The sequence below is a fragment of the Myotis brandtii genome, unplaced genomic scaffold (assembly GCF_000412655.1).
Source record: "Myotis brandtii unplaced genomic scaffold, ASM41265v1 scaffold1040, whole genome shotgun sequence".
Lineage (NCBI taxonomy): Eukaryota > Metazoa > Chordata > Mammalia > Chiroptera > Vespertilionidae > Myotis > Myotis brandtii.
The window spans coordinates 919,251-928,825 of record NW_005353498.1 but is presented as its reverse complement, the minus strand read 5'-3'; the positions used below and the strand labels follow the sequence as shown (position 1 = coordinate 928,825).

At 55.8% G+C, this 9,575-nt stretch overlaps 2 protein-coding genes across 2 annotated transcripts in view; one reads left to right on the top strand and one right to left on the bottom strand.

The window, feature by feature from the left end:
- The window catches only part of ABHD8 (abhydrolase domain containing 8), a 16,101-nt gene extending 12,045 nt beyond the window's left edge, over positions 1-4,056 (top strand). Inside the window, exons 3-5 of the mRNA XM_014538321.1 lie at positions 1,902-2,088; positions 2,232-2,448; positions 3,400-4,056. Of these exons, the coding sequence (XP_014393807.1) occupies positions 1,902-2,088; positions 2,232-2,448; positions 3,400-3,555 (560 nt within the window). The 3' untranslated portion in view covers positions 3,556-4,056. The remainder of the gene's footprint in view (positions 1-1,901; positions 2,089-2,231; positions 2,449-3,399) is intronic.
- Positions 4,057-5,376: 1,320 nt separating this feature from the next.
- Positions 5,377-9,573, bottom strand: ANKLE1 (ankyrin repeat and LEM domain containing 1; the record flags this gene model as incomplete). Its single annotated transcript, XM_014538450.1, has 8 exons — positions 5,377-6,577; positions 6,831-6,960; positions 7,066-7,225; positions 7,489-7,666; positions 7,777-8,526; positions 8,757-8,895; positions 8,992-9,097; positions 9,509-9,573. Coding segments are annotated over 8 exons (1,701 nt in total), but the record flags the coding sequence as incomplete, so codon positions are not given.
- Between the last annotated feature and the right edge of the window lie 2 nt (positions 9,574-9,575).

Here is a 9,575-nt window from a genome sequence, read left to right as displayed (position 1 = left end):
GTGGGGGCTGACAGAGACTGGACACCCCCATCACAAAACACTGTTCCTCCTCATTGAAAAATCCCATTAACATCTGCAACAAGGCAGGGATCCCTACCACCAGCGCTATTGTTTAACATTGTTTCAAAGTGTTTCTCCGGGGCTGACAGAGACTGGACACCCCCATCACAAAACACTGATTTTCCTCATTGAAAAATCCCATTAACATCTGCAACAAGGCAGGGATCCCTACCACCAGCGCTATTGTTTAACATTGTTTCAAAGCAGTGTTTCTCACTGTGGACATTTTTGGTCCAGTAATTCTTTTCTGTGAGGGCCTTTCATGTGCCCTGTAGGATGGTTAGCCGCATCTCTGACCTCTTAGCACGTGGTCTAGTGATGATCGTGACAAAAAATGTCTTCAGATGCTGCCAAAGTTCCCCTGGTGGGCAGAATTATCCCTGGCTGAGAACCAATGTCTTCAACTAAGTTCCAAATTGCTTGCCCTGGAGATCCCAAGGGCCCCAAGGAAGGGCTCATAAATTCTCTTTACAAGGCAGTTTGCTGTAATTCACTCTCCCTTGAAGGAGTGATAGATAATATCATCTAGCATTTAGATGAGAGTTCACTCTATGGAAGGCTCTGGGCCTGGGTGCCTGGTCACTGTCAAAGGGTACCACTCCCTCCTTTATCCAGAAGGAAAGGCAGAATCCCATCATCCAGCCAGGTTGAGAATAATTGTTTTAGTGGTTGTAGCCTATGCAATTAGACAAGAAAAAGAAGTGTTACATAAACTTCTGAAAGAAAGGAAGCCAGGCTGGGAGGTAACAGCTCTTATTTGTTTATATGATCACAACCCCCAAAGTGGATGCTCATGCTAATGATTTCTCCAATTAAATGATCACTCGTCCGCGTGCTAGCTCCTGTGATCCCATAACAATGCTATGAGGTCAGCATAGTTACTTTGTCACAGGTGTGGAGATGGAAGCTCAGGGGTTAAGCATCCTGCCCAAGGGCGTTCAGTGAGTCACTGGCACAGTCAGGTCCACCCAACTTCTGCCCGTCCCATCATCCCTTTTTATAGTAGAGACGGGCAAACTTTTTCTTAAAGGGCCAGATAGTAAATATTTTAGGTTTGTGAATCATCCATCCGTCTCTGCTGTAACTTCACAACTCTAATGTCATAGCAGGAAAGCAGCCATAATTGTACACAAGCGGGGCGGCTGTGTTCCAATAAAATTTTACAAAATATTTTATAAATTTACAAAATTGTGAATTTAGTTTACAAAAACAAAGTGGTCCTCCGTAGAAGGAATGAGGAGCTGACCTGGGGCTCCTCAGGCAGACCCTTCCACCATTCATAAGGGAAGGGATGTTTGTTTAATCAGGTTGCTTCCCAACAATTGGCAATAAGTAACTCTTACCCCTTTGGAGGTCAAGATACCTTGGGGATCTATGGAAAGTTCTAAGTTCGAATTCTTTTTTTAAAAAAATATATTTTATTGATTTTTTACAGAGAGGAAGGGAGAGAGATAGAGAGTTAGAAACATCGACGAGAGAGAAACACGATCAGCTGCCTCCTGCACACCTCCTACTGGGGATGTGCCCGCAACCCAGGTACATGCCCTTGACTGGAATCGAACCTGGAACCTTTCAGTCCGCAGGCCGACGCTCTATCTACTGAGCCAAACCGGTTTCGGCTAAGTTCGAATTCTTAAAAGAAAAAAAAAAATTCTACCCTCAACACACACACACCTCACAATTTCAGAACATTCAAATGCCCAACCCACCCCTCATCCCCACTCAATGTCCATGGGCCCTAGGGGGGAAAGTCTTGGCCTTCAAGGACCTGCCTCTGGGTAAGGGTATACATTAACCCCCTCACTGTCTGCTCCCTGCTGACCACCACCCTTCAACCCCCACCTACCCACTGGGCAGTGTCTCTTTCTGTACGTTCCTGGCGCATGAGTACCCAGACCTGGTGCATAAGGTCATCATGATCAACGGCGGGGGCCCCACGGCACTGGAGCCCAGCTTCTGCTCCATCTTCAACATGCCCACGTGTGTCCTGCACTGCCTGTCACCCTGCCTGGCTTGGAGCTTCCTCAAGTGAGTGACCCCCAGTCCTGGCAGACCCTGGCACCTCCCTGAGTTGTGTGGGAGGGGAAACTGTAATGGCTGGGGCTGGCGTGGGGGGACACCCTTGGTGGGCCAATGGCACAAGGACTCCAGCAGTGCGTCCCTACCACCAGGGCCGGCTTCGCCCGCCAAGGGGCCAAAGAGAAGCAGCTACTGAAGGAGGGCAATGCATTCAACGTGTCGTCCTTCGTGCTGCGAGCCATGATGAGTGGCCAGTACTGGCCCGAGGGCGACGAGGTCTATCATGCGGAGCTCACTGTGCCGGTCCTGCTCGTCCATGGCATGCATGACAAGTTTGTTCCGGTGGAAGAAGACCAGCGCATGGCTGAGGTAGGGGCTCAGCACGTTGGCCACTGTACCCCCAAACCCCCTTGTGCAACCCAGGGAGACTCAGCCATTCTTTTTCAGCCCCAGGGACATGGGAGCTTAGAGAGAGAAATCCAGGAAGTAGGGCTACTCTGCCCAGCTATTAGGATTATGCACTATCCCCCTGCACATAAAAAGGCGCTCTTTACAGCTGGGATTTGTATAACTGACCAGTGAGTGGGGTGGGCTACAAGATTCGGGGAGAGCAGGCCAGGAGGTCTTTAGATCAGAGGTTGGCAAAAAGGGGTCTTAGGATCCTTAGCACTTGGAATAGCTCTGGACCAGCAGTTCTTTCTTTTTCTTTTTTTTTAAAATATATTTTCTTTTTATTGATTTCAGAGAGGAAGGGAGAGGGAGAGAGAGATAGAAACATCAATGATGAGAGAGAATCATTGATCGGCTGCCTCCTGCACGCTCCCTACTGGGGATCAAGCCCACAACCCGGGCATGTGCCCTTGGCCAGAATCGAACCCGGGACCTTTCAGGCCACAGGCCGATGCTCTATCCACTGAGCCAAACCGGCTAGGGCTGGACCAGCAGTTCTTAACCAGCGAGGATTCTGCTCCCTTCCCCCAGCCCCAAGGGAAACTTGGAAATGCCTGCAGACTTTTTTGGTTGTTGCACTTAGGGGTGGAGAGGTGGGGAGGAGGCCAGGAATGCTACTTAACACCCTGCAATAAACAGGATGGCCTTCCAGCAAAGAAAAATCAGGCCCCAAATGTCAGTCGTGCTGGGGCTGAGAAATCCTGAGTTGGGCTCCAGCTGGGTGACAGGCTATCCCCCAGCCCCCTTGGATGAAAGTGCAGCAATGAGGTAGACTTCAGGAGGGCCTTCCCCATGCTGCAAGCCGTAGGTGGTTAGCAGGGAGTCACAGAGCCGCCAGCTGTGTGTGCCCTGAGCCTTTGTCCTCTACAGATCCTGCTTCTGGCCTTCCTGAAGCTCATCGATGAAGGCAGCCACATGGTGATGCTGGAGTGTCCAGAGACGGTCAACACGTTGCTCCATGAATTTCTGCTCTGGGAGCCCGAGCCCCCGCCTAGTGCCCTGACTGTGCCTCCTGAGAAGAAGTAGCTGCTGGGCCAGCAGGGCCTTGAGGAAGAGCAGGAGCCTGCGCTGCTGGGTCTGCAGCCAGGATATCTGGGCAGGCCGTTAGCTCTGGTGGACGGGGTCAGCCTGGGGAGACGCCCCTCGGCTGGCTGGCTGGGCGTGGCATTCCAGGGAGCCGGGTGGACACTCAGGCTCCGCTTGCATCCTGTGGGGCCCAACCAACCTGGGGCCCATCCTGCCCGTAGCAGGGACTCTCTCAGAGGACGACCTTGTACAGAAGCCCCCTGCCCATCAAAGCCAAGGCCATAGTCATGGTTGAGGCGACACCCACCCCATTGTCTTACATGTTAGCCATGCTTAATCCAGAGACCCTGGGGGGGGGGGCGCCCCATTACCCAAGACCCTCCACTCCCATTTCCTGGCGTTGGTAGCTTTTGTCGTCTAAGGGGGCAGGGATGGGGGGACTGGCACCACAGAATCTGCACATCTCAACCTGTAACTCAATAAAAAGAAGTGACAATCCAAGCCTCCGGACCTGTGCTGGCTGACCATAGGGCAGGGGGATTCCCCCGAGCCTCAGTTTCCCCATCTGCAAATTGGGTTGATGCAGATGCCTGCCCTTCCAGGATGGCTTCTCCAATTTCCCCTTCCTCCTCAGAACACTGGGGTGCTCGGGCAGTATTCCCAGAGCAGAAGGAAGAAAGTCGGGGGGGATGAACTCCTTGTCGCTATAGGGGAGGAAGAGCTCCATATGGAGGCTGAGGTGAGGGTCACTGGATGTTGCATGGGATTAGAGGAGCCATAATGGAGTGCCAGCTGTATACAAGGCCCCGTGCTGAGCTCACTGAATCCCCTTCACCCCAAGTCACACAGCAAGTCAGTGCCTCTTGCTGTCCCATTTTATCTTTCAACTTGGTTTAGGGTGGCTTTTGTCATGAAGATACAGTGGGACCTTGACTTACGAGTGTCCCGACTAACGAGTTTTTCGAGGTACGAGCCGTCTCTCGGTCGATTTTTTGCTTTGAGTTGCAAGCTAAAATTCGGGTTACGAGCCAGCTTCAGATACCCCACCGCTAGTTGGCGCAGTGAACATCACAGTGAACGCCACATCAGCCCAGCATCACGTGTCTCACTCGTTCACTTTTGATTTGACATACGAGTAATTTGAGTTACGAGCTCCATCACGGAACGAATTAAACTTGTAAGTCAAGGCCCCACTGTATTTATTCTGAAGCCACCAAATCATTTTCTGTCCAGCAGAAGGGTCTCCCTGCCCCGTGGCCATGCTCCTGTTCCTCTGTGTTTCATCCTAATGTTTGTATATCTAGGCACGCTGGCGGTTTGTGAGGATGGCGGCAGGAGACAACTGCCCCCTTGGTTACTGCCGGGTGGGTCCTTTCCCCACTGGTTTATGCACCACTTTAGTCCAGTGACTCTCACCAGGGGCACAGCTGTCCCTTGGGAAATTCTGGAGACAGTTGGACCACATCTGGGAGGTGGAGGGCGATAGTGACCCCTGGTGGGTGGAGTCCAGGGATGCCTCCTGGCACCTTGCAATGCACAGGACAGCCCGCACCCCTGAAGGAACTGGGCTCAAGCATCAGTGGAGCAGGGGCTGGGAAACTCCGTTAGACCAAGCCCATCTCTTTGGGGACGTTGGAGGTCTCTGGATTCTTTCCTAGCGACCTGTTTGCGCATTCCTGGGTAGATGACACCGTTTTACTTGCTGTCACTTTATCAGGAGACTTGGTGTTTGGGAAGCTGCTCGGCTCAGAGAGCGGTTTCTTCAGTTCCATTAGAATGGGGAGCCCAGGCCCCCTCTGGAGGCTGGGAGGGGAGCGGGGGTGGGGTGGGGGTCGCATCATGGGCTCTAAAGTGGAGGAACCTAAGTGGGTGAACCTCCGTCCAGGTTAGAGTCGAACTACAGAACTTGGTTAGCCGAAGCTGCAATGAGGAGGAGACAGTGAAACCAATGAGGCAGCCGATTTCCCCAAGTCCCTAAACGCACTGGACGCTCTGAAGAAGCAACTTCTGGAAAACTTAAATGATCCCGCCAGCACCTCACCAGCGCCACAGCCTGGCATCTTACTGAAACTCTTTGCAAATGTGACTAATCTGAAATCACAGAGCACCACCAGAACTTGGGGTTACTGATCCCATTTTATGGTGGCAGAAACAGGCTCAGAGAAGCAATGCCAGGAAGCTTGCGTGGCACAGTGACCCCCAGGGATGGTGTCTTATACCCACAACCCACCAGCTCCCTAGCCCTGGCCTATCACCAGACACAGGTGGCACCTTGAGAACTCAGGGCACTGCCCTTACCCAGGAGACTTTCCACCTGGGTCACCTCTGGCTCTGAGTCCCATCCGATCCCCACAATCCCCTGAGGCAGGACCTCACTGTCCTACTGAGGACACTGAGGCTCAGACAGACAAGTGACTGGTCTGAGGTACCACCTCTGGCAGCAGCAGGACCCAGCTCTTGAACTGGGTGGCTTCCCTTCATGTAGCTGAGGAAGCTCCCAGCCCACAGTGTGGGCCCCCTGTGCCTGGAAGATCAAAGTGGACTTGTCTACACAGACAGGCCCAAACTGCCAAAGCCCCCGCACGTTCCAAAGTACCAAATGTTTCAAAGAACCTTCTGGTCCACTTGTTCTCCTCCCATCATGGGGAGTTCACTACCTCCCCAGCAGTTCCATCTGTAAGAGAGTCCTCCCTTAGCTTGAGGGGGAGGTCTTCCCTGCTTCTCATTCCGCCGCCCGCCGCCCCCCCGGACTTCTAGAACCGGAGGTGGAGGCTGCTTTCAGCACAGGGCAGCTGAAACATTCAAACACCCTGACCTCCACCCAGCCCGGATGGGCAATTTCCCAGTGCTCAGCCACAGGCCTGGATGTCTTGGGGTCGCAACTCTCGCTCGCCCTCAGCCAGGAAGACAAGGAGGGCGCGATGCAACAGATGCACTCCCAAGCGGCGGCGGCGGCTGGGTGACCAGCTCGCCACCACTCCATAGCAGTGTCCTTGTTTCTGGTTGGTCAGTGTCTGGATCCCTGGAGAGATTGGGAGTGAGGTCACAGGGGTAGCCTCATTGAATTCCAGGTAGAGAAATGTGACAGTGAACCCACTGTGTATTCCCCTTAGGCAGGTATAAACCCATGGAGCAAAATATGTGCATATGCAGGTACATCACTGGTGCTCAATAATTGCTCATTGAACAAATTAGCCCTGAGAGGGCAGGGGTGAGGGAATTGGTAGAGCAAGTGCCCTTCCTGTGACCCTTCCCCCCACAAGCCAGGCACCCACCTAGAGCCTCCACAAGACACGCCTCTCGAGTGTAAGCCTCCACAGCGACCACATGCTGAAAGCAATGCAGGGACACGACTCCACGACCACTAGCCCAAATGTCCAAGATCTGGCGCACTTTGGGGCAGGCCTAGGGGCCGGGGCAAGGTCAGGGGTCTGCCTCCCAATTCCCTCCTTCCTCTACCTGCCCACGGCCTGGCTGTCCCTGCCCTGACCCTGGTACTTATCCTCATACCTGCTTTCCTGACCTCCCACGGTAGCCAAGGGCCTCCCAGAGGTGAACATTGGGCCGGGCCCGGGTCCCCTTGCCCACATAGAAGATGGCGTGGACGAAAGTCCGAAGGCATTCAGCTGGAGTTAGTGAGGAGGCTCGTGCTGGCAGGTTCCGAGTCTCCCTGGATGAAAAGGCTTGGCTCAAAGAGGAAAAAGTGACAAGAGTAGCCCTAGAGAAACTCTCTAAGGTCACAGGGTATATACAACCCACATCCAGTGACCCACAGTTTATAAGGCAGCGCCCAAAGACACTCAGCGGCTTGAATTAGTTCCAACTGCCTTTTCTAGATGAAGCTTAGGACCAGAGAGAGGGGTCAGTTCCCCTCGGAGGTCGTGCAGTATGTAGGAACCAACCCCAGAATGCCCAGCTCCCACTTCTGAGTACCTGGGGTCCAGCAGCAGATACGTGAAACTGGACTTCACTACCCCCTCCCGCCACCTTCTGCTGGGATCCGGCTGCTCAAATTGCTGGGCAAGTGCATCCTCATCTGCCTGGGCGTCTGGGATTCGGCCTGTCCTCAGGGCCTCAGTCAGCTCTGGGCTGTGCCCTGAAAAGTCTGGGCCTGGGAGGGGAAACTGAGTCAAGAGAGACAGAGGAAGGGGTGATTCCCAGAGATGAAGAGAGAAGTGGCACGGAGAGCCGGGAGTCTCCGGATGCCCGGAAGGGACTAACCGGGAGCAGCCTGGGCTTCTTGGAGTCGTCGGAGGTAATGTGGCCGGGTGAAGGGCGTGACGGGGCCTGGGCTCTCACCCAGAGCCCGGAGCCTCTGCAGCAGTTCCAGGTCAGACATGACTGGCAGACACCCGCCAGAGGGGACTGGGTCCCTGCACCCTGTGGAATGCACCTCGTCCTCCGTCAGCCAGAGGGCGCCCCCCTCACTGTCCAGGGACGATTGGTCATCTGTGAGGAAGTGGAAGTCGAGGGGTCCAGGCAGTGGTTGCGGAAGGGGGCTGTGGGCTGGGCTCCTCTCTGGGAGGGACGTGTGGGAGGGGGAGGTCAGAGTCAGGGCCTGTAGGAGGGCTTTTAATTCGGCCTCCTTGTCTGTCATGATGGCTCCATGTTCCGGCTGTGGGGTGCCCGGAGACTTTAGCCTCCTCTGGGATGGTCGGATATGAGGCAGGAGTTGCTGCCTGGGCAATGGCCCAGCCCGGGGGTATGTATGCGGGGCTGGGTCCTTGGATCCAGAAGCCTCGACTGCTGTGACGAAGGAGGCATCTGAGCTGCAGTCCCAGCACCCAGGGGAGGACTCCAAGCCGCCATCCTTGTCAGCAACTTCAGGGCAGGCGAGGAGGCTGGAGGGTCCAGGGCTAGCCTCCAGGTCCCTGTCCCTGCTGTCCCTGCTGCCCAGGCCTGTGGGGTCCAGCATCACACTGGGAGGTCCAGAGGGGCTGGCATCCAGCCCCTTTCCCTTGAGGGCTGAGCCTGCAGCAGAGGATGGGGCGGGGGGGAGGGGCGGGGGGGGCAGAGATGGGAGTTGGATCAGCAACAGGTGGTTGGAGTCAAAGGGAAAAGAGAATGAGTGAAGGCAGTGAGAGCTGACCAGAGACCCTGGACGTGAGACAGTCAGGACCAGCGGGAGACGGTGGAAATCAGTGAGACACGATAAGCTGGTCCCTAGGCCAAGCCGCTGTCTCCGCACAGGCCTCACTCACCGCTGGGCTTAGGCTCCGGCTCCTGGGTCTCTAACCGGGTCCGGGGAGGGGTCCTAGTCAGCTTTGGGAGCTCCCTCAGGACGCGCACACAGTCCTGGTGCCCCTGCTGTTCCGCCAGGTCCAGTGGCCGGAGTCCATCCTGCAGCGGCGCGATCAACAGGGGGCACCCAAGCCCTCTTTCCCCCCTTCCTCCCGCTCTCCCGGTCGGCCCCTCCGCTCCGCCAGGGCCCCTCACCTGGTCGAGCAGCCGGGGGTCGGCTCCCTGGCTCAGCAGCAGCTCCAGGCTGCGGCTACAGCCCCAGGCGGCGGCCACGTGCAGCGGTGTCAGCGCCTCGGCCGATCTGGGGCAGGAGCCCAGGGGTGTCCTCGGACTCTGTCCCCCATCTCCACCCTCCAGCCCGAGACACCCTCGGAACCTAGATCCTACGCCCTCGGCCTGGGACTCAAATCTCTGCTCTCTGACCCTAGAGATTCCAACCCTGGACCCGAAACTTCGATCCCCATTTTGGCCCGAGCGCAACCCCATCCCTCACCCTCATTCTGGGACCCTCGCCCTCGCCCTTGGGCTCTCAGGATCCCTCCCCGAGTTCCACAAGCTCCTGCCTGGGGAGCCGAATCCCCACCCTTGGAACGTGGGATGCACTCTCCGGGACTCCGAGGCCACGCCTTCCGGCTGTAGAGACCCCGCCTTCCTACTGGGGAGCCCCCTTCCCTACGTGGAAGGCCCCGCTCAGAGCCCAGACCCGCCTCACCGCACGTTGGGGTTCCCGCCTCGACACAGCAGAGCCTTGAGGCAGCGCAGAGCGCGTGGGTGCCGGG